At 39.2% G+C, this 26,085-nt stretch overlaps 1 protein-coding gene across 1 annotated transcript in view; it reads right to left on the reverse strand.

Moving 5' to 3' along the window:
• Window positions 1-26,085, reverse strand: part of CPQ (carboxypeptidase Q) — a 163,726-nt gene that overhangs the window by 107,750 nt on the left and 29,891 nt on the right. Inside the window, 1 exon segment of the mRNA XM_037380938.1 lies at window positions 22,339-22,546. Coding sequence (XP_037236835.1) covers window positions 22,339-22,546 — 208 coding nt within the window.

A 26,085-nucleotide genomic window follows, 5' to 3' on the forward strand; every position in this document is an offset into this window, starting at 1 on the left:
AACATGACATTGTGGTTATCCTTTCTGTAGAAAAAGAGTTTTACTAAAAAATAAATCTGACTTGCATTTAACATTCCCTGCCCCTTGAAAAAGAAAAAATGAAAAGCATCACATAAAACCAACTAGGGATATCATAAAGCAACCCTAGCTCAGAATCAGCATTCAGCTTTGCAACATTGGTACCTACAGGCAAGAAAGGTGCACCTCTGGCATTTCCTACTAACACCTGGGAGAGATGGCAGCTTCTGCTGCTTCAAATCCACACTCTCTGCAAAATATTGTAACCCAGCAAAGCCTGAATTCATCTTTTGAAAACATTAAGGGTAATTAGGCCACTTAATATCTATCATGTCCACACTCCAATACCATAGTCCGGTGTTCAGTAAAGGAGAGAGGGTGGATGGTTCTTTTATTATTTTTTACTTATTAAACAAACTCGCCTATTCTTCTGATGTCAGATCTACTGGATCACAATCTCCATATTTAAACGACTAAAATAACTGAACAAATCTAGTTAGATTAATCCTTTATAAACCTATTAATGTTAATAAAAAATCATCATCATTCTCCTGCTCAACAGCTGACAAGATTAAGATAAATGAAGCAGTTGGGTTTTACTTTCGATAAACCCCTAGATTTCACATCTTGGAAAGAATTTAAGAGAAGTATCAGTGTGATTAACACAGCTGAGGAAAGGCTCCAAAACATAAAAGCATTTTCTCCATTAGAAGTGCATGTCAAATGAGTAGTAAGAAACAGATGTGGCTTCCATCTTACAGAAAAATGTAAAGGAAGGATAAAAAAAAAAAAGTCAAGAAGCAGCTAGTTAGTTTCTCTTCTGAGTAAAATAATCAAATGTGGAGAAACTAAAAGGCATGGATGAAAAGATGTGCTGCTGGTGTCAGGTCAATTCTAACTCTTGTTACTGTGGTAGCTGACCTTGCATGCTTCATTACTTCCTTCCTGGACTACCAATCCTTATCTCTAAGATAAACTAAAATGCTCAAGGACAAACAAACTTGTAAGAACCAGTGCTTCAAGCTAAACTGGATGCTCTGATGGAAAACACATTTCAAATTGAAGCCTCAGGCAAAGATAGCAATCTGCTAAAGGGGGAAGTAAACATGGTGTTACAAGAACTCTAACATGACTAAAAGGAAAAAAGAAATCCGAAAATCACTTCATTATATGAAAGCTTATAAAGATCTTTTTCAACCACAACGTGTATACACACACCCCTAATGCACAATTCTTTTCAGCAACCTCATAAAGCAACCTAGGGTTGGGAAATGCAAAATGAATGTTGTCTAAGTATCTTTACTCACTCATACAAACACATCATGAGACTCTAATTACATACATGACCACCTATTTTATACAGGACCCACGCCATATTCACTGTACCAACAACATGTAGACTAAACATTCATTTCAGGTCAGCTGGTGTGTTATTATTGACTTAAATCATAAAACACATTCTTGAACGGAACCATGATTATATTAATCACTAGCTATACCCACAGCAAGATCACAGCCTTAAATCTTGGTAATAGGCTCACTTCCCCCTCATACTTCAGTTCTGCTTTTTCATTTGCATATTCTACATATCACAGAAAAAACTCTCACACACAAAGCTTTACACTTGGAAGGAATGACGGGCCATCCTGTAGCAAAACAGAAGGGAAACGGTACATCTTGATCATATGCTTTCCTACAGAGAATAGCTACTCAGGAGTGCCTCACTCCTGTATCAGCATGCAAGAGAGCAGCATGGCAAGGGCTGAGCTCCATTCAAGTAAATTCCCTTTTCAAGCACCACAAAGTCCTTACAAAACAAAACTTGTCCTTGTGTGCACTCAGACTGTACGTTCTTTCAAGATTCTCACCATTATCTGGATAGAGAGGCCAAACTGTAACAGAATTAGTCAAAATGTCAAAAGTATTGTTAATCTTCTCAGAAGAATCAGGCCTTTAAAAATAAAATTAAGACTATTCCCCATTTACAACCACTTGGCAAAATATAAAAGAAATAAATTCAGCCTAATTTTGTGTTTCTGTCATCACTTGTCCCACGATTCTCTGGCTTTCTTTGCTTCTTATATTGGCTTTGTAGGATTTGATTTGTTGGTTTACAGTAAGTTGAAATAATAGCAAGACTGCTAAATTTGCAACAAAAATTGAATATGCACAGAAAATTTTAAGAAGCTAAGGAGACAAAATATGATGTGGTACAACTATGGAATCAAATAATATAGCAGTCTGTTACCAAGGATAGAATATTTGGAGTCTAGTTTTACAATCTCTTGCAGATTACTTTGTACCAACCTTTAATTGATGTAGCATCTGCACTAGTGTAATGAAGTGTAAGGGAGACTCCAGAAACTATTTGCCTTACCAAGAAAAACTCCCTTTGAAAAAGAGTACGGCATTACTGTTACCACATGGAGTGCATTTTCATTAACGTTTAGAAAACTGCATCTAATCAGTGCTAGGCACTCATTAAAATTAGGCTTTACCAAACAAGCATAATAGCTTTGACATAATTACATATATGCTAGGCTACAGAATGCAACTAACACGTATATGTTTGTATTTCATTATAATATTCAATACCACATGCACCAAGGGAACTCTATGATAACCACAGAAGTTTTTTAAAAATAGTGTAGATTAGATTCAGTTTGTCAAACAAGGAACAGAAAACAACTATGAATGGTAAAATGATCAAATGAAGCAAGTCCAAAGTATTCCACCCTGGGACTATCCAACTGCTGGGAAAGTAGGAAAGTCTGCACAATCCTTTCCAAACGTCTGTAGGAAATGGAAGCATCAGCTGCTCTTCAAGTGGAAAAGAAACTTTCTGCATCTTAGAGACATGAGGATGACTCTCCAGCAGCTGACTATACCTTAAGGGAACCATTTAAGTCATACACCTGTTTGGCCGCCTCCTGCTCAACAGGAACAAACAAACTCCCTCCTCCTGTGTTTACAACCCCACCTTGTGAGAACACAGCTGCCTGCTGCACACTACCATAGGTATGCTACCAGAGGGCTCCTGGAGGGAACACCAGTGACAATCCTAATTACCAGCAGCTGCAAGGCTTCTGGCTTCATGGGGTTTCTTTTTATTTTTTGTCGAACTCCTGGCTTCTCAGCCTTGAGCAGAAGCCATATTTATATCTTCAGTGACCCCTCTATCACCAGAGACTAGTGAGCACACAGGACAAATTCAAAAATCCTCACTGGAAACAGCTGTTCTATTTTATACTTACAGGAAGGATATAAAAAAATCCAAACAAAAAAAAACCAACACCAAAACAACAAACCCCCACATTTTCTTTATTTGGAAAGCAGAGAATCAGACAAAGAGGCATCACAGGGCTAGCAATACATAAGCAAACTAAGTAACTGCTAGCTGACCTGGCCTTTGTACCTCCTCCCTTTACACTAACAAATGTCAGTTTGTTATTATTGGTAATGAATTCTTACATTAAAATTATCAGGCACAAACAGGTGTGAAGAGGCATCAGAACCTTCAGGGTAGGATCAACCACCTTATCAGTGCTTCCAAGCCTCTGCTTCATTGCAGACAGTAAGTAGCAGGGAAGATCAAGCTCTCCCATACACAGGCATATACATTAAGCCACACCAAAAACTTGAGCCTCCTCTGGCGCTGCATACAATATATCATGAGAGAGTATGGGGAGGTTCCTCCTCCTTTTGAAAGAGAGTCATGGTAAAGGGTAACACACAGCCAATTTAGTGAGCTGCAGGAAAAGGGTAGAGATGGAGGATACCATAAAACCAAAACCACAAAGCTGTCCACAAAGATAAATAGAGGGGAGCGAGGTCTGAAAGGAGGCAGGGGAAAGGTTCAGAAGAGGGTATGGATAGAACTTTTCTCATTCCCCTCCTTCTTCACACCAACACCATTCAAAGTTGTACACTCTTCGGGACACTATCCTGCATAAAAAACCCTGAAATACAAACCTAACTTCAACACAAATGTATTTAGGAATAGCTTTTCCCTACAATAGATTGGAGCAATGCAAACAAAGTCTCATGTTTACAGTGTACAAAGTAAGACTTAAGAGTCAACAAGGCAAGCTAGAAAAAAACCACAAGGTAGAAATGGGAATGACAGAGGGAAAACAAATCTCTGAGAAGAACAGTATCTTAGCACCAAAGGCAACTGTGTAGACAGATAAAAGGGGAGACCTTTTAAACACTAGACAGTAGAATACCTTAGACATTATCACCATAGGCAGCATGGAAGTAAATGCCGGGAGTAAAATAGAAGAGAGACAATAGAGAAATCATCATCTTTTCTGTTGTTTGGGAGTATAACCCTGTTTCCAATGAAAATCAGTGGCAAATCTTCCATTAATTTCAATAGAAGGGAGCGGGGAGGAAATGCTTTAAAAATTGACTGGTTATGAGAAGAAAGAGCAAAAGTCCTGACTGGATTCAGTCTCAAGCAGTGAGCAAACCAAAAGCCACTACACAACACTTATCTGGGTGAGCCCCTATATTTTCTGAAGAAAACTGAAACTCAAACATTTTCACTACACAAATGCTTCTTTTACTCCCACAGATCTAATTTTTATAGAATATTAAACTCCTTTTTGATGTTCCACTAAACAACCCAACACTTTCGCTGTTCAAATAAAAAAAGTAATTTCAGGTCAAGAGAATAAAAAGTACGTTAGTAAAAATAATACAGAGGGGGTACCACTTATTTTTCCCCTTAAGTGAGAGACTTTAATAGTGCCACGTGAAAGGAAGTATTTTAACATCACTTGATCATTATATATGCCTATGTGGTTCACATATTACACAACATTCATGCAATGTGAAATGCAATGTAAATGCTTAAGTGATAAGAATACATTATCTAATAGTGTATTGCACTAATTTGATAAACTCATTCTCCAATAAATGGTACGGTTTTATTTTAAAACTCAGGCAAGTCTTGCCTGTTGCTCCCAAAGTTACAGATACACCCTGAATTTTTCAGTGTCAAACTCAAAATCCACCATAAACAGAAAACCTCCTGTTAGCAACAGAATATACTTTTAAAGCTTATTATAACATTATAATAACTCCTGTGAACTAGGACGAAATATTGAACAGCACTGCAAAATATCACGCCAAGCATGAGCATTCTTTCCCCAGCTGCGTTTGCTGACTGTGGCAGATTCTCCCAAAAGCTTCATAATCTACATCAGATGAAATTCAAAATGTCTCAATAGGTACGTATTTTCTCGGAACAGCTCCTTTCCTGGCAATTAGTGTTGTGTCTGGGAAATACGAGTGTTAGGCTGAAAAAAAAAAATATCTTTCTAGTGCAAACCATGGTTCGGAGAATGATTGAATCAGTTCTGGGGATCTTCCCATGCTGCTCGTTTCTTTGGGAGCATGCAAGAACACCCAGTGCACAGCAGCTGCCGTGAGGAAATGAATGTAGGGGTTTCCCAAGAAAACAGTTGTCTTGAGAATTCAAGTCATTTTACCTTCCTCAGAAGGAAAAGAGAAATTGCTGTCAAATGGCAACACTTCCTCATTGTTTTGTTTTAGAGATCAAGTTTGTTGTGCTCTTAAATACATACTATATACTCATACTACTTTGCTTATTGTTTGAAGGTTTGCGCTCTTCCTATTTAATCCTGGAGATGCGCCAATTCCTTCATCATCTGCTGAAGGGGAGAGAAAAGATTATTCTCAACCCCACTTTTACATTTTATGGATTTCTTTAACATCTAATAAAGAGTGCCTAGGAGAGTCTCTGGTGAAGAGAGACTGAAACAATACCATTTTCTTTCATTTTCATTAGTCGGTCTGTGTTGCTGAGGAAAATGTTGTTGGAAAAAAGGTAGCAGGCTGGAGGCTTTTGTTGGAATGTACAATAATGATCATTACTTTTAGAGTCTGTACATAAATTTAAATACACAAATTCTTTTGGACCTTAACCACGAGATACAGGCACACAGCCAGTCAGACCAGATGCAGTGTGGTGGTGTAGAAGATGAACTGGATTTAGGGACATGATGAGATTCCAGACTACCTGAAAAGTGACAGCCACAGGAATGCTGAAGCTCTCCGAGCTCACCTCTGGTACCTCCAGAAGAAGAGGGCTGTCAGATGGGACCATGGTCTTCTCCACTCCCTCCTCACCTGTCTGTCCTGGGTGTCACTCTTCTGCTCAGACAGCCTCCACGAGGAAAAGCATGCAGCAAGCCTCCCGCCTTCATAGACTTGTGCATGCACCACAGCCTTAGACCTCAAGATAATAAAAACACTGAAGCACACCTAGCGCAACACTGCAAGACAGTAACATAATAAAAAGTGGGAATTTTCTTCCCGGTGTTCAAATGCTAACTAGGAATAATTTTTACCCCCTGAAGAACACTATGCAGGAAGATTATCTTACTGATTGTTAATGTTTAATGTTAACACTGAGACCATGCATGTAACTTCATAAATATAAACAAAAAACCTGTTAAAAACTTGTATCTACTTAGAAAGAAGTGTATCATATAATTTTAGAAGCAGAACTGTGTTTTACAAGCAAACACGCACAGGCTGAATTACCTTGCAGTTGTCAAGGTAAAATTTGTTTATGTAAAATACTCTGTACTACACTTCTGTATAAGCATAGTGGAATGACTGCAGTCATTCACTGGAAATGGTACTTGTTTCAAATCTAGCTTGTGTATAAACTGATACTGAAGTTCGCAGAACAACTCTGTGTGTAGTTCATAACTATTTATCGCTTAAAGCAGTTGGTAAGTGCAGTCCAAAGATCAGTTGCAGCTTGCAAAGCCTTTGTACACCCAGCCCCCAAAGCACACTTCCAGTAGTTTCATCTATATGAAGATAGGGGTTCACTGACCTGCACATGAACCTTGTGATGTAGCCCATAAAGACTAACAGTGTTATCAACATAACTCCTGGTTTTACAGGACAGTGCTTGATCCACAACTTAACCACTGAATTACGCACCTGCAGTGAACACTTGATGGTTGACATGAGCCATGGTACACTGCAAATCACACATTATCCCTTCTTGCTGCCAGAGCTATGAAACTATGGAGTGGCCTGGCTGCAAAAACGTATATAAAACATTTTCTTTCTTGGATATTAATGATTTGTCAAACATTTGGGGGAGACAGACCTGTCTAAGAGCATCCTTTTGACACTGCAACAGCCAGGCTGTCCAGCTCATGAGCTCTGCTCCCCACTAACCCTTGCAACATCCTTCTGAAAAACTCAGGTGGAGGTGGAAAAAACAGTGTACTTGTGGTTAGAACTTCTCAGCCATAAACATACTTGGACTAAAAACCCCTTCAAGCCTCACAGATACTTTCTCTAATACCCAACAGTTACCCAAGCATACCAAACTGATCTGTGTGCTTTGAAATCCCTTTACATTTTCCTTAATTGGCTAGACTGACTTAAAAGTAACAATATCCTCTTCCTGTAGCTGTCCTGTTTGTATAGATACACAGCCAAGCCACTGCATGATGAGCTGACGCTGATTGAAGCATTTAAAATTGTTCTTTTTACAGATTTTGTATTACAGCCATGACCAATTACACTAGTTATATTAATTTAGACACCTTATGAGAGAGATCCTCAGAGGAACAAACAGCATTCTCCTTGCCATTCTCAAGAAACTTCTACGGACAAGTATTACCTGGAAATCTGATGCTTTACTACGGTGCTCCCCAACTCCTAGTCGTCTTTTTGCAGTTCCCTGGATTTGGGCATCTTTTCACGAACTCTTAAATCATTCCACTAAGTCATATTGAAATAAAAAGGAATCAAAGGTACTGCTCTACATGGGAAAGGGTTAAAGGAATCCATCACTGATTTTTGAAGTACCATACAAAGATGTACATGACTGAAACCTAATTTTAGGCACTGAAAAACAGATATGTTTCTAAAAATCATGAATTGCAGCTGCACTTATTATTCCAAGTAGCTCTGCTAAAGTTTTCTCATGGGTACGCCTATTCACATTGCATTTCTGGCAAGACTGAAATGTTAGAATTCTCTCAGACACTGCAGCACAGCATTTCTGTTTTCCTAGGTTGTCAGTATTATAAACTAAGTAAAGCAAGAGAGGAAAAAAAACACATAGTTTTGTGGAGTTAGAGCTTTGGATAGTCTCTCAGATGAATCGCACAGCCCAGGATTCTGGACTCCAGGTGCTGGCTGCATCTGGAGAGTGCTGAATCTCTCCTCAAGCTCTTTGGCCTTGACACAAATATAGAATCCTCTAATGCCCTTTCTGGAGATAGAGAGCATGTACTCAAGCTGCCTGGTCCCTTCACGCTATTTCTGGCTCTCCCATGTCCACCCAGCAGCCACTGCAGCTTTCTCAGAGCCTGAAACTGGGACTGGGAGCCCAGAAGGTTGTTTCCTTCTCTGGAGAGCAGGGAGAGACTCTCAGAGGGAGACATAGACCACCTCAAACAAGGATCACAGTCTACTCCCTGAAAAGGTGCAAGCAATACACAAATTATAGAAGAATAGCTAAAACTTCCCTTATCTCCCACCCGTGAGCTCACTCTTTCCAAACCTCAGACTTTTGGCAAAATAACATTTGAACCCCAGGATGTGATTTCTAAAGTTCATGTTGTTCTTGATGACAATGAGGTGTTACTAAGAAAAAGCCCTGTACTTTTATGAAATTCTAGCTCCTTCATGCTCTTCCCAATGGCTGCAGCTCTCTCACAGTGAGTTGTTACTGAATTGAACTCAAAACCCAAATGTTCTGAGTTACAGTCAACCAATTGTTACTAAATATTTAGATTTGAAAATACAATACTCCAAGGTAACAACCTGTAGGCTCTGTCATTCACCTTCTGCCAGAACCTTCCCACAGATGTCTGTTATAACAACCCAAAATCTCAATCTAGCAGAAGTTAACAATCAAACTCACTACATTTTATTTCACAATAAACCCCCCATGTTTATATAATGGATTACTTATAAGCAGCAGTTACCCACTGTTATTAATACTATCACCATTACTTGGTTTTGGTACAGGCAAATTATTGCAAAATCTACTAATGACTACCTAATCACAGTTTAGAAGAGTCTGCTTTTAATGTGTCTTCTTTACAGCAAACACTGTACAAATGTTACACTAAATTAATATTCAAAAAAATATTACCACTACTTGCAAACAGGGAAATAGAGAAATAACTGTGAGCTACTAAAGATCCCACAGGTACACAAGGCAAAGTTATTAATGGATATTCAGAATCCCTGGTTTTGGTAATTCACATGATTATTCACCCTCATCTGACAAAAGTATCTTTTGTTGTCCAGTGCACAAATGTCTAGAATCGACCTGGATTTTCCAGAGCTAAATGGCACAATAGTTTCAGTAGCTATTGTTGAGGTGTATTTTGTGTGCTTCACAGTCACCAGCTAACTAATGTGATGAAATCCAAGTAGAAATAAATAAATCGGAAACTACGTGGCTCCTTTCTGTTTCTTATTCTTAGAATAAATGTTCTTCTTTTGTGATCACAGTACATTTAAAAAACAGGAATTGCAGTCAAAGCTCAACCCTGCTTAATAATAATAAACAGAAACGTACCAAAGGCAATCCCTGGTATTAGACAGCCAATGCAGAAGTACTGTGGACAGTGACTAGGAAAGCAAGGTAACGGCGAAACAGCGTAGCAGAAAAACCAGATCCTAGTCACCTACCCAGCTAATGACATATGGGAACGATCTATAAATACTAAACCAAAGGTCAGACTTAAAAAGGAAAGTTGGAAGAGAACAAAGTTACAGCTTTAGGTTTGCACCATCCTCCTAAATATAGAAACAAAATGAGAGAAAGTACAAGGTGCCTGAAGGAGAGGACAACAGGCAAGTAATCAAAGTTGGCATCACTGGCAGAGCAGAGACAGGAGTTGGCACCTCTCATTCAATAAACCAGATGGAGAAGGATTTTCACCATTTAGCCCTACCCTGCAGGCAAAACCAGAGGATTAGTATTTGATGCAACAAGATGGACACATTGAGAGAGGCTCAGGTGACTGATTGGATTTGAAGGCGAAAACAAAGCTGGAGAAAAGGATTAAAGTAATTGAAATGGTTACACAAGACATTACTTCTGCAGGGAAGAGCCCATTATTACTGCTGACCATAATATTGGGCTACATTTAGAAAACAACCCTAAACAACAACTGTGGAACAATTGGCTTTGATTTCCTAAAAACACAAGTCAAAATTTGTGTGCCATAATTAAGGGGTTTCATCATACAAACAGGTCTAGCTCATGATACTTAAATGCCTGACATACATCATAGTAGAGCTAACACAGCAGGGTGAGGCCATCCTATGTGAAGGCAACACTTAATGAAATAACACAGAAATACCCTACCATATGGACAAGCCACAAGCAAGACTGTGGGAAGTGGAAGAACCAGGGCTCCCTACCCCCTGAAAAAGCATGCAAGCATTCTTGTAAAGAGAAATCATAATACTGTGGAGTAAACCATACACATTTGCTGAGATTTTTAAGCAAACAAGGCAAAACAAAATGAGGAATTAGCATTTCCAAATCTTCTGCATGCCTGGGGCATAAACCAGAGAGACTGTGGATATTAACAGTTGACTAGCACATTAAGTGTATTTTAAAAATGGCACATATATTTGTCTGATTTTTAGTTTACATGACATAAGCAAAATGTTACACATCAAAACAAAACATATTGTATGCATGAGACTGATTGTGAAGCACACAAATCCGGACAGCATTCCTACATAAACCTGTGTTCACTTTTGGAAATCAGCAGTAAACCTTGAAAAGGATACTTCAGATATTTTACAGCAGACAGAACATGTTTCATAAATAAAACTTTAATATATACATGTCAAAACTGTGCTGTAATATGTAGACAATTGTTAGTAACACATCAGATTAAGAACAATATCAAATAGATTCTGAAAAAGTACGTGGAATAACACAGGGAGTAGACACAATACTAAGTGGGAAGTACAAACTGGAAAAGCAGTTATAAAACATGAAAAAGATAAAATTGGATAGGCAGGTGAATTTATATAGTAGACCTCTGTACAAGCTGTTTCAGCATTGCCTGGACCAAAATCAAAAACAAAGTTGCTGTGTAACTTTAAATTAATGGGGTTAATCCTAGAATACATCAAGAAACAGAGTCTTTACTCTCTTTGGCTTGGTGGTTTGGTTTTGTTTGTGTGGGTTTTAACAAAAAAAAAAGGGATAGTATTAGGCTAGGATACCCCAAACACCAATTCTGTACCATTCTGGCACAACCATTCTGGTACTATTTAATCTCTTCCAGTTTTTCAGAGCCATGTTCTCATGTGCTCTGGAGATGAACACTCCAGATAGAGTCCTCAGTTGCTGCACTTACACAGGAAAAACCACAAAGAATTACAGAGAAATTGAAATGACAATCCACATATTTCTCAGATCTTAGCAGCAGCTGACAATAAATACACCCATTGTGAAAATAATTCATTGTCATTGTATTACTCAGATTCTTCTCTGTAATCTTTATCTGCATTTTCATTGTCAGGTTCTTCTTCAATCCTCTACACTTATGGTCATCACATACTAATGAGACACTTGGCAGTGTAATCGAGAAAATTGGATATTGTCAGAACACTAAAACAGAACACGCAATTGGTGGTTCAAGACACTACAATCATGTCAGATGGTTCTGAACTTACTAGCGAGGCTTTCACAGGCACAGCAACTCCTACAGGCTCAGAAGGAAGGGCTGGCAGCACCAAAGAAAGCCAGAGCTGATCAGGGAGTAACAGGAAACCACGGGGAAAAAAGTTCCCAGTGCTCAACTCACAGCAAGCACAGCTGTACCTCCTTAAAGATCAGTACAAGAAAGCCAAAACTTGGCAGTTTTATATGATCAACATCTTTATATACATGAACTAGTAATGCAAAGACAGAATAAAGCTGTTCCTTTAAATCTTACTAACTCCAGAATATCACTAAATCTAATCAGTGGGTGCTCATGGTACCCGAAAAAGACCAGAGTTAACACATTATTCATGATATGGGTGGCCACCTAGCCATCAACAAAATGTATGAGTCAGTAATGTTATGAGAGTGGGTGGGCTGGAAGAGAAGAAACCAAACCTCGAATACTACATTAATAAAGGTTTACCTTGGGAAGCTATTGTTGACAAAGTGAGATTTCAAAAGGACTGTTACCCTCACAGCATCTTTTTGGATAGCACAGTCTACTGACAAAGATTTTACGAGCCCTTTACCCGCCTCTACCAAAGTTACAGGACACTGCTTATATTACTAGACACTAAATGGATGAAACTCTTCCCAGTTACATGAACATATTCCTGAACAGGAGTAGCCAATACTAGGAGGAGGTAGAGAAAGCCCTTGTCAGTGTCATCAGCATTTTACTGACTTTGTAAGAAAAAGAATATGCCAGGTGTATGAAATTACCCAGAGGTTTCAGATGTTACACCAAACCCTGTCTACTGGTTTCGCAGTAAAAAAACACTTATGCAGTTCAAAGCAAAAAGAGGCAGAAGTCTGGCAAAAGCAAAAGAGGGACTGGGACTTAAGAAACATCATCTACAGACTTCTCACTATTAGGAAGTTACCTGAAATTGGACTCCTTAATCACTGCTCAAATAGCAAGAACCCACTGTACAATATGATTATCTCCTAAAGCACAGGCTCCATTTCTTCTGAGGACATCTTAAGTTCTCTTGCTGACAGCTAGGATTTGGCCAAAAGTGAGCACGAAGACTGCACTGCAGAATGCAGTCTGGCATGTTGACCTTCAGGGAACACAGGAAGCAAAGTAAAGATTAATGAATTGTCAATCAACAACATATACAGAGATCCTGGAGGGAAAGCCCGTAAGTGCAGGGCAAGAAAATAAATCCCATAGCCCACCACCAATTAATATGTCTAAGGGCAGCAAGACAACATGCACAGCACTATGAAACATAACTAGAATCTTTCATGAGCTCACCAGAGACTTATAAAACATGGCCTGCTTTTATTTCCTCATTACACCACAAACAAGGGTTTTATCCTTGTTTTCTGGTCCCTTAGTAGAACACAAGACAATATTGCTGTATCCTATTGCCACAGGATCTTGCCTCAGGACAGTCTCTCATTGAGATGTCTCCCATGAACACTTCCCACAGCTATACTGATCCCATAAGTGAGAAGTGTTCCCAAATAATCAGTGGTGCTTCCTGATTTCTTCAGTCAGGCTACAGCATTACTGTTACATCTCTACAGTTATCACCCAGCTTCCTGCTGCCTTTATGCCTCACGCATTCCCCAAGCCTGCACAAAGCAGACAGAAGATACTTCCTACTTAGGAGAAACTTTTAATAACAATTCTGCAGTGTCAAAAGCGAACACACACAATATCAAGCAAGGGAGAATCAGGCTCGTCAGTTATCAATTTCCTCAGAGATCAATTCTAAACTACCCTGACTGCAACTGCATTCTCCTCCCCACTGGAAGAAAATAACTGTTCAAAGTACACATTCATCACTTCACCTTGGGCGCACAGAACTCACATGCTAGGAGGAAAAAAACCCAACAATTAAAACCCACAAGGCAATAATGAAAACAGGTACTCTGTCACTGGAAGATGGTAATGAGCAAAGGAAGTTTATCAAGTACATAAATGAAGGCATCAGATCCTTCATTCAGGTCAGATCCACACAATATAAGCAAACTGTTTCTTTTCAGTACATCCAGCATCTAGCTCCCTAGAAGTAAGAGTGGTGGCACTGCTCATAATAGCATACACCAGGACCAGAGAACATTGCATTACAAGCAATCAAGAAAAACTCCAGATACCAGCTTACCACTGTCACAGAAATGAGAAAGGTAAATATAGTAGACACTTTTACCCAAGGAATGTAGAAATAGTTTACTTTTACACTCACAGAAATGTCTTGTGCCACAGACATCCTTTGAAAAACATTATTTCTGGAGACAACTCAGGAACTTTCTCCCTTTAAAAGATCTTTCGCAGTGCTTTTTCTTGACAAAAAGGCAACCTGGTTTTGTCATTTCTATCAAAAAGTATTCAATAATAGTTATGTTTGATTTTATGCACATATCAGCATGAAGGAGACCTACTTGGCTGACATGCAGTGAATATCCCTAAGTTTGTCTTCCCTGACATAGAGAAAGCCTTGTCTCTGTCCCTGTACTTGCTCTTGGAATTGCCATTTGGAATCAAGAGCCACAACCTGCACTGATGAAGTGAATCTTCCTATCACAGAGGGCACATCTCTGGCCACTATAATAGAAATTACACCACAAATGGTTTAAATTATTATATAGATTATGTGACTTTCAAAAAGGTCTCACATGGTATGTCCATATTAGCCTTTTAGTTTGAATAAAGAATGAGCTTTTGAAGTGAACCTCCCAAAATCCTTGCCTGGCCGATGACCAAGCAGTCTCTGAGCACCAGGTCAGATTGCTGTCTGATGAAACTAAAGCAGAAGATGCGCTCAGTAAGTGCACCTAGCACGGCCCAACTGCTAACACATGCCCAGTATCAGCTGTTGCACCTAAATCTTCAGGAGCATTTTGGTTTTTTTTAAAAAGTGATTTTTACTTTATTTATAATAACAGATGGAAAAACTCCATTGCAACACAAGGATTTTTGTTTTGAAAGATGTAAAAATGATTTGCAATTAGAAGTGGAAAAAGTTAGGACAACCAGGAAAATATTTTCCCTAATCCCAAGGGAAGACAACACAAGATTATTTCATTAACAAAAAACCAAGGAAGCAGGTTTACAGATGGACTAAAATACATCCCATCCCTGCAGACTTGAGAGCCCAAGGCTAGCTAAATCAGGAGCAAAGAAAAAATTGAGAGGATTGAACAGAACTGCAGGAAATTAACTCACATACTACATGCTCTAACAGGCTAAAAGCCAAAGTAACTGCAAATTCCTGAACTGACAGCACTTGGAGAGGATTGGCCAAAATTCAAATGCACCCACAGCACCAGCAGCTCACACACTCTAAGCCTGTACACGCAACCAGAGATGATACATGTCTCCAGCTTCGATCCAGCTATGCATCCTGCAAGCGCCAGCCAGGCTGGCCCCTGAATGTGGCCAGACATGCCAGTAAGGCTGCATGGCTTCAGCGGACCAGGAAATCATGTCACCAGGGTGCCATAGGCAGATCAGAAAAAGGTGCGCATCAGCATTGCGCAAAAAGATGGAAGTGAAGCAAAAACTTACAAAAATTAATTATACACAACCTCCTACTTCAATTTGTACACATAAACCAATTTAATTATTTTCTTTTCAATGGTGCCAGAGGCAGTGAACAATCTTAAACTCAAATACCTGAGGAAAGCTAATTTTTTTGAGTTGTGCAGCGGTCTGTATGACCAGTCCCATACTACAACAGACAAAGCTACTAAAGAAAAAGTGATGATAAACCTAACTCTGATTTTGTGCTATCACAGGTTCACTTGTTCACAACAACTGTTTTGTTTATTAAATAACCAACATGAAAGAAGACAGTGAAAATGAATTGGTTAGCTGAAGAGCTCCTGAAAGTACTTTAGAATGTAGGTTAAGTTTTAGATTTACATACATGTCAATATTTTTTGGCTGAAAATAATAGCTGATGGTCCAGGCCTTTTAATGGGTGACAGGGGCAGCTTTCTAGGGCAAAGTGACCCGTCTCACCCACTTGACTCCCCACCTATAACACACAAAACTGAATACAGGTCTGCTTAGCTAGACCACATGCACACAGAGCAACAGAGACTATCATGGACGTGACTTACAGGTCACAATCAGGCTGGGCTCAGGTTATGTCGAGTCCCATATTAAAAGAGGACTGCTCTCAGGCTCACATACAAGTCTTAGCCAGTGCTTACCAGCTGAAATACAATGCCACATGGACACAGCACTGCTCCCCCGCTATGGACAGGTCATAGAAAGAAAGACTCCTAAGATGGTACCAAAAACTCAGGTATACTGGCATCCATCATGGAAGGAGGGGTAGAACAGGGGGGAAAGCAGCATTCAGGGCTCATGACATAGGATACAGTATTTCAAAGACCAAACATCGGTTTTAAAGGCCAGATGCATTTCTTTGCCATAAAAAAACAAACAAAAGCAAAAGAAATCCTACCAAAACTACAGCACCATCCAAACTTCAGAAAACTTGGTAGAACAAACAAAAGTTGAATGTCTGCCACTACTGACGTGAATAAGCCCTTTCTTTCCTTAGAGATGGAGTTTCAGTGACAGAAGGAAGCTCTCCTTAGCAGGTAAGTCTCACATCTGGAACTAAAGGCACAGACCAAGCATTAGGAAGAGGTGATGTGGTAAGAAGTCACTGTGCCAGCACCTGAGAGCTGAAAAATAACACTAGTTCACATACATTGCCAGTAAGATTGAGAAGGGAATTAATTGTTTATAAAGCAGTGAAGAATATAAGGGGAAACAGCAGGGGAAAAGAAAATACTCTTTGAGAGTACAATGTATATAGAAAAAGGTATACCTGACTCCACGTGGTAGAAGAAAACAAATCAAGTGAGGTTACAAAAAGGGGAAATGAAGATAAAGGAAAAGCAACAGTTATCATTTCATTAAATGTATGTGAATTTGAAATTCCAGCCCTGGCATGCCTGCACTTAATTGCGTTATATGCATCCACTCAGGCTATCTAGGCAACCTCTGCCATAAACCTGGAGTTGCACCATGCCATTCATGCATTCAGCTTTCATCCAGACACAGCTTTTGATTAGGGTTACTAGAGCTTCACAACCTGACATTGTGTCTTGGCCACCTGTAGCCTGAAGAACAGGAGAGAAAGTGAAGGAAATTACTTACTTCAGATGAGTCTAAGATGCTGAATTCATCCCAGAAAGAGAAGAACTTGACCAAGTATTGGTCAAGTAACTTGACCTTGTTAACAGCTTCCAGACTGTCAAAGTACTACTTGGTCTATTTTGGCCTTGTAATATGTTCCCTGTTGGATTTCTTACATTTTGGAGAAATTGTTCTGCAGCATCAAAAAAATTAGTAATTGGGTTCTTGGCATTTATCTCTGAGGATTCTTGTGATCTTTCTTTTTGAGTTCTTGAAAAACACTCAATTTTGCTTTCTTCTAGAGCCCTTCAAGGGGTTATTATTACAAGACAGTGTTATGACTTTACTAATCTGTGGTTCTTGAGGAACAGAAGGATTTACTTATAGTTTTAGATTCACATGAGTACACATACCACAGGATAAACACTGGACCATTTCAATAGCTAAAGGATACCTTTTATCTATTAAATGTTCTAAAAACATACAGCTAGGAAGCAAAAGAACCAGATTTATGGCTAGCTTATTACAAGCACAATTTTAACCATGCCTCATAAATTAAGTATTTTTGCTGTAAAAACATGCACTACAAACTGGGAAATACTCATCAGTTTATTGTATACAACAGTAAATGTACATATCACTTTAACATGTACAAGACAATCAATCACAGTACAGTCAAGCTATTAAAGCAAAAAAGTCAACATCCAAATTTCTCCAAAAAGTCAAATACTATGGATACTGTTGACCAACTACAATAATATGTATTATTTGAGAAGGTAGGTTAAAAATAGTTCAATTACTCTTAATTCCTAACACCCATGTTCAAACGTTTTCACCACCAAATTGCCAGTGCTTCAGGAAATTGTTACTGGGAAAAAGGCTGTCATATACACACCATTTCAGAGGAGGGCAGGGAAAATTACCTACCTGTTACAGTGACTTTCTCCTAAGTACAAAATCCCACTCTTACATGATTCCTATAAAGTAGCAAGAGAATTATTTGACTCTAACACAACATGATGACAATGCCACAAGACACAACTGCCACACAACTTCGTAATACCAACCATGTAACTACTCTCATCTCTTTATAAGCCAAGGGAGACATTGCTGATTTTATTTCCTATTCACTTACCATTTCTGTCCTAAATAAATGAATTCTCTTCTTGAAACTCAACAACAAATCCTTCAAGTCCTTCACTGTCACCAGGGAGTTGGCATGAGCCCTAATATAAACACAGTACTGAGTTTTCCTGAATGTATTCAAGTTCACCCCTTCTTGCCCTCGTTCAGAGCTGAGATACCAGAGTTCCCAAGTGTTTTCATTTACTCCACAGCGATACTACCATACCTTAAAGAAAAATAAACTGCCTGCATAATCCCTGCTCAAAGGCTCCCTTCACACTTCTTGCCCCTGACAATGTGGGAGCCACTTGCCATCTCTGGAACAAGGAACAGTCACCAAGCTGCCAGCCAGAGAACAGTTTTAATGCACGCTGTGATTTTATCAATTCAGTAAGCTTTAGTAATCAGGCCTAATTAGCCTAATATGTTAATCCACTGGAAAGTACCTAGTTTTAACCTACCAATATTATTCACATTACAAGATCACCTAGAAATCACACCACAAAGTGGCTTCCATTGTCCTAGTAGTCTGCTTAATTCATTGCAAATAAAGTAAATAATAATAAGTGATCCCCTGTCGAAAAGGGGTTAAAATACAAACCACGCCAAAGCTGATATAATTTAGGGAAAATTGTGAAGTTCCACCCTTCGTTTACCTGATGGAAATGATAGTGCAGTACTACTGATAGTGCAGTAGTAAAAGGAGGATACTTTCTTCTAAGGTGTTTCCAGAATGTGTTGGAAAACTGCCACAATTGCATTATCAGTTATTCATATTACAGGTGCACATGCACACAGGCTCAAGAAGTAAAGGTTCTGGTCAACAAAGCAGCAGTATATATATATGCACATAACTATAAATGCAAGACTGACTTTCACACCATTGAGAGGTAAAAAGCAGATAAAAGACCTCTAATCTCTCACTCTTCCAACATGCTACTCCCTGCAATGATGCAGTATTCCCCATCAGTCAATCAAAAAGGCAAGTGACTTGAACAAACAGTGCCCCAGCCACTGATGGAGAAGTACCACATCCAGCACAGCACATTGGTAGGACAGACAAGGAGACACACAGCTAATAATGAAGAGAAAACATAGGAGAAGGCATGGATAAGAAAACCCATCCTGCCTACAGCAATACCTATTTTCTGTCAGAAACAAGACAAACAGATCCAGGCATCGTGGAGTGGCAGAAGTGACAAACTGGACCTGAATACCTCCCATATTAGAGGAAAAAATAGATTAACCAATCCCTCCCACACCCCAAAAACACCCAAAAGTGAAGGTAAACAAAGAAAGGACAGAAAGCACATTTAATGAAAAACGCTTACTGGCAGCATATAAATTTGAAATTGCTTTTGGGAATGACACCTCAGCTCCCAGCCCCAATTAAAGATTCAATACTTCTAAACAAACATGCATTTGGCATCTGTTTCTCTTCTCTTTTCATGCAATTCTGAAATAGCTGTAATGCCAGTACCCAGACCTAATAAATAAGCTTTACTACCTTCAGTCTCCACCTCTGTTCCTCACCTTTAAATCTTCCATTACATGTTAAAATGCACTTCCATAAATAGTCCAGCCAACAGAAGATACAAAGAGCTGCTTTCAAATGAACACCTCTGCATGGCACCAGAACTAAGGACAGCATTAGATCATATTCTGGTTTGCAGATAATCAACAGAACATCTTTGTTGGCAACATGGACAGTGGAACTGAGCACACCCTCAGCAAGTTTGCTGATGAAACCACCAATCTCTGTGGTGCAGTCAGCATATTGGAGGGAATGTATGCTGTCCAGAGGGACCTTGACAGGCTTGAGAGGTGGGCCCATGTGAACCTCATGAAGTTCAACAAGGCAACCCCCAGTATCAGTACAGGCTGGGTAGAGAATGGATTGAGAGCAGCCCTGAGGAGAAGGACTTGGGTGTGCTGGTGGATTAAAAGGTCAACATGACCTGGCAACGTGCGCTTGCAGCCCAGAAAGCCAACTGTATCTTGGGCTGCATCAAAAGAAGCGTGGCCAGCAGGTCAAGGGAGGTAATTCTCCCCTTCTGCTCTGCTCTCATAAGACACCACCTGGATTCCTGTGTTCAGCTCTGTGCTCCCCAACATAAGAAGGACATGGAAAAGAGAAGGCTCTGGGGAGACCTTACAGCAGCCTTCCAAGACCTAAAGGGGGCCTACAAGAAAGCCGGGGAGGGGCTTTTTATGAGCGCATGTTGTGATAGGGCAAGGGGCAATGGCTTTAAATTGAAAGAGGGCAGATTTAGATTAGGTATTAGAAAGAAATTCTTTACTGTGAGGGTGGTGAGTGGTGGGCCCCTGGAACAGGTTGCCCAGAGCAGCCGTGGATGCCCCATCCCTGGAAGTGCTCCAGGCCAGGCTGGATGGGGCTTTGGGCAACCTGGTCTGGTGGAAGGTGTCCCTGCCCATGGCAGGGGGGTGGGAGCTAGATGATCTTTAAGGTCACTTCCAACCCAAACTACTCTATGATTCTATGATATGACTATGGATTGCAATATTCTTTGATGAAACCAAGTAAGACTATTTTGAAACAATGTAATTTTTTCATAAAACTGTTTTTGAAACATATTCTACTATCTGTTCATTACTATGAACTTTATTAGAAAATCGTAAGTATTAGAAAATGTATCATAAAAATCACGCATGTTGGGCATCAAGAAATACAGTAGTGTAGTTTGGATAGTATCTGAATTCTAAGTATTTTTGAGAAAGCATTTTAAACAGGTAATATTGGCTTCTTTAGGGGGATACAGAGCATATAAAGATGCTATCAAGCAACTACACTGGCAGCAGAGCTGTCCTCTGCACGTGATCCAATACAGTTAGTTGGCATTACTGCGCTTCTCAGACTTCCTGAAGCATCACTAATAGTGATGCTTTCACACTTCTCACGCTGCTGAGATGTGACCACTTATGTTCTGTCTGAAATGGTGGAATCAAGCATGCTTCCAAGTGCCTGACCCAGCACTTCCCAGCCCCAGCCTCAAGCAAGACCCAAAGTCATACCACCCTGTCCCACCTACCAACCTAGACTTCTGTAGAAAGAAAACCTAAGTGCAGAGATTAAAAAAAATCATGCTGATATCTGACCAGAACACAATTCCAGTTTATGATGTGCCACACATTCGGGGTCAGGTGAGCTACCACCAGTGACTCACAACTCCGTGGGTAAAGAGCTACTGGGCAACTAGGGGAAGGAATAAAAAGTCTGTACTGCTCTAAACATGTATTTGCCAAAAAAAGAACAATGTTACAAAATACCACACTTTTTGTATAAACTGCATGAGTCTCTTCCACGCTATCTTAAGGAAGCAGTTCTATTAACACAGCTCCATGGTTTAAACAGTCAAGCTTTGTGTTTGGCATCACTTAAAGCCCCTGCCACTCCTGCTCAGACTACAGTACAGGTTCAGGAGGGTGGGCAGGAAGATGGTTCTGTCCTGTCTGCAGTTCTCAGTCCAGCTCTTCTGTCTAAGTCTGCATGACCAGAACTCTCATTGCAGACAGTTGGCTAATACACAAAGCTCACTGCAGGCATTAAGCTCACCAACAACTGTGTAAAGTTTTAAAAAAACTATGTTAAAGGACAATTTGTACCTGTCACCCTTTTACCTTATAGCTGGACTCCACTTCCTCTCTATGCCTCAACTAATCTTTTTCATAATGTACGAGCATTTTCAGTGTAAGCTTTTGTCAGAGTTGAAAAAAATCACCAGATAATATAAGGAATTCTGTTACCAACCAGAAGGCTAAAAAAGCTCTAAGACATCTAAAAATACTTAATTTTTTAAAAATCATTATTTTAACATACCTTACTTAAAAAGCAACATGAGAATTACAAACCTTACTGCTAAAGTGTTCTAGATAATTATATTCAGACTACTCCATCTAGCCAAGTCAGTCTTGTGCTAGGAAAACGACCAATACGATAAAATCTGTAAACTTACATTCTAGACAAATATAGAGAATGATCAGCTCATAACACCACTGACAATCTAGTACATGTTGTCACCAAAGACATTTGATTTTGGTTGATCTCAGATTATTTATGGCAGCCTTGAGAATGCAGGAAGTTCTTTAAAACAAATATACAAAATTTGGATCAGTAATAAAAAATGAAAACATTTTGAAAGAATGACAAAGCACAGGGGAAAAGAACAATTGTGCAGCCAACAGTTTCAAAACCAAACACCCACTCATAACCGGCAATATTTAAGTCACAGAGAACAAAAATGCCTGCCCAGAAATGACATGTGAACTAAACACTGAAATGCAAGTCACGGGGAGAAAAGGGGAAAATGCTTACCTATTAATAGAAAAAGTAGCAATGGATCTAATGAGGGATGCCACTGCTCCAACTTTAGCAGCTTCCACTGCTCCCTGTGATCTGTATCGCACAGTTTCACCATAACTGATGAAAGGTTTGTTGTAGACAACGATTTTCCCCTTGGCCTCTTGAGCTCTTTTGTGCAGTTCATCAAAAGAAGCTACCACTATGACTTCCGCCGTAATTCCTGAAAGAAAGTATTACAATGGCTTTAACATTGCTTTCCTATAACTTATAACTTTTCTAGAGCCAATTTTAAGAGACAGAAAAGCATGCAGTGTGCAGAACACAGGTGAACAGATCTAACTTCTTACTGGAAAAGGAATACTATGTGAAATACTTCATAAGGGATTGGTACTAAGTAGATGTAATAGCACCCCAAACCAAGTACACACAGTTCTGTAAACCATGCTATCAGGTTGGTATTACAACATAACTTGAAGGGCAAGAAGGATACACAGGGAGAATTCTGTTCTGTGCATGTACTGTAATGCTTCACTGCAATCATTCGTAGTACAAAAACATTTGCAAAAACTGCCTATGGGATTAATAAAAAAAGATAGTAATCTTTTCATGGAATTGTTTTGATATGTTGCTAAACAACTTGGCTTAACGTAAGACAACTGGAAGCACATATTTTTAGATTGAAACACAAAATTATTTAATGCATAAATGAAATTAAATTAAAGCTCTGCAGTTTCAACAAATTTTGCAGTGTGCTTATAAAAAAAAAATCTTCATATTTAATTCAGGAGAATGCCACAGTTCTACTGGATCTCCATCTAGGGGTTTTCCCAAGGAGCCCATCTTTTCCAGTTATGATACAGACAATATAGGCAGGTACTTCTGCAGAACTGTTCCCACATGGTAAGTTAGATCCCACCCAGCTCTTTGTTTTCAATAGTTGAAATAGTTTTTAAATGCTGTATTATCTTGCTTGAAAAAACAAAAGATTTTATAGATAAGCAGTTTTTCCCAAAGCCACAGAATCCTTCTAACTCTTCAGAACACTAACTGAGGACCTATATTTCATAGCATAAAATGACCACTCCACTTAAAACCCAGTTTTGTTGATTGGTTACAGCGATAAGTAGAAACTGCTTAACAACTTGAGCTGGTACTTCTAAATATAGAAGTAGTAACGGATGTCTAAAATTTAGCGTTGTACATTTCACCTACAAGCCACAAAATACGTCACTGAAAACTAAAACTAATAAAAAATGTTTAGAACAAGGATTTGTCGAAGAAGTCAAACTAGCATGTTTGTAAGAAGAAAATGTTTCCCCTTGAAAGTCGTCTTTGTTTCTTTTTTTTTTCCTTTTTTTTTATTTTTTTTTTGGTGGCGTAAGAATTATTTGGAGATTTCAAAGGCTTGTATTTGAGACTGTTATACTTGAGAAGACCTGACAGAACACTAGGAAGATCATCTCTCCCAGCACCAGTGCACCCAGGCTTATGGCTTCCTCAAGATCAAACTACAGTACACTTCAAAACCTTAACGAAACTATTTCACACAAAAAAAAGTTTGGTTTCTTAAGAGTTCACCACTCACTAAAAGTGCAACAGACATCTACTGCTAGAGTAAAAGCCCATGACTTTTAGCTACAGAACTTAGCGTGAGCAGTGTAAAAATTTTAACTGAGTAACTATTCAGATTCTTAGCTTTACAGAAAGAGGCACAGAGAGCCAACCCAGAGAATCACATTCAAATTTTACTAGTTGTTGTTGGCAGGCAGCTGAGTGTGCTAACAGACTCCAGCTGCTTCTGATGAACTGCAGGTTCAGCTGCCTACCTAAGGAGCATCCCAGCGACAGGATCATTCTGGGCATGGAACTATGCCACTGGAAGTAAAGCCAGGTATCTGCAAAATTTTGTTTTCCACAAGAAAAGTCATGGTCTCAGTAGACTGATACTGCAATCTGTATTTCATATTAGCGCTCCTCATTGCTCCACTTGGATTGCACAGCAGGCACTGGAAGGGCACATACTGTGTTAGTGACTGTCCATCAACAGAAGCAAGGAATGCAACTCTTCTAGAGCTACACTTTACTGCATTAATGAACAAGCACCAATTTTTTGGACAGTTTTTAAAGAATGTTACAGACAGCTAGTAACTACCTATAATCCCTAAAAAAATTTCACGGAGAAGTATATTTACGGCCCTCCCTAGACAACAGGCATCAGGAGTTTGTACAGTGAGTTTTGTAGGAATTAAAGCTAATGGAATAAAAACAGAGCTGCAACCTCCAGCCCAGTATCTCTACTTTTGAATGTTCCAAAAAAAGCCAAATAAAGCTATCCTTTGACAAAGCAAAACAAAGGTTCTCTCTGCAAGTTTAACTTAACGGCTTCATGGTATACATAAAACATTAACTACTGTGCTCTCTTTACTTTGCTTAAAAACAAGGTTAAGTTAACAAAGTAAAACTTCACTCTTGTATAATTTCTGACTAATTCAATGACTTATTTGCATTTTAGTTCCATTTTATATCATTACAGTCTCACCTACTGAAGTGACAAGAGCAATGTTTATCTTAAATAAATATGTGGACACGCATACACAAACCACCCTAAGACCTCCTGTTCAACGGGAGAAATGAAACAGAAAAACTCAATGGCTTATCAGTTTAAGGGGAATTAATTATTCCTTTTAAAAATGGGAAATGCCTCACCTTACTGAGCCTTTAACCAAATTAACAAAACTCTGTCTAGCATCTCCTACCAATTCAGTGCCTCATGGCTCTGCTTCCCATGTCAAAAGCTGTTCTATCTCTTTCCTACTTTTGCTGTTGTCTGATCCAGAGCCTGGCTGTGCGTTATTGAACAGAAGTCTTCAGAAAACCCATGTAAGTAGGGAGCTGGGTTGGCTGCTTACTTAAGCAAAATACAAAGATTATAACCCACAGTGCAGAAGATGAATATGGAGAATCTGGGGAATTAGCTAAGCAAAGGGCATGAAGCATAGAAGACAGAATTATGAACGTGATAAACTTGGCTGACTGTATGAAGCAGAAGATTGCTTATTTGTTCTTGCCATGTGAAACATTACACATATTGTTGGGTCGGGTGAGTGAGCAAAAGAACCTATGTAGTACTATGCGTTTCTTCTCATTCCTCATGTTGAACAGTGAATTGTAGTCTGTCACTTCTGAGAATTAAGGTACAGGAAGGGTGTTAATGGTGGGAACAAGCAGGCAACTTTCAATTACCAACAAAATTATGTATTATAAAGTCCTCTGTACACAAAAATGTAGGCTTCTATCTAAACACTCCGATATGTCACAAGTTTGATGATCACACTTGAAATAAATGGCCAGTTGAGATAAATGGCATGGTACGCATTAGCAAACTCTAAAATCTGTCTCAGGCAGGATGGAGGCAAGACTGATTACAGTTACTCTATTAGCTACAGAAAGTCCAATTATATATATACACATATATAAAACCCTGTAAATCAGCTGTCTGCAACATTGCCATACATCAGAAGTCTGATTCCTGGTGTGAAAAATTCTGTCTGGAGAGTTATCTCCTAGCACCTGCCTATCTACCAGCAATCATGCCAGAAATAGATTAGTTCAAAGGGAATTCCTCAGGAGATAATTTATTCTTGCCAAGATTTAATGCAGTGAATATTTAAGCCATTTTAGTATCTGAGCTATGCATCCGTCTGTGTCAGTAACAGGTTTCAAAGAAGAGTAAGGGGGGGAAAAAAAGGGAAAATCCAC

This window comes from Falco rusticolus, chromosome 3, assembly GCF_015220075.1.
Source record: "Falco rusticolus isolate bFalRus1 chromosome 3, bFalRus1.pri, whole genome shotgun sequence".
NCBI classification, from domain to species: Eukaryota; Metazoa; Chordata; class Aves; order Falconiformes; family Falconidae; genus Falco; species Falco rusticolus.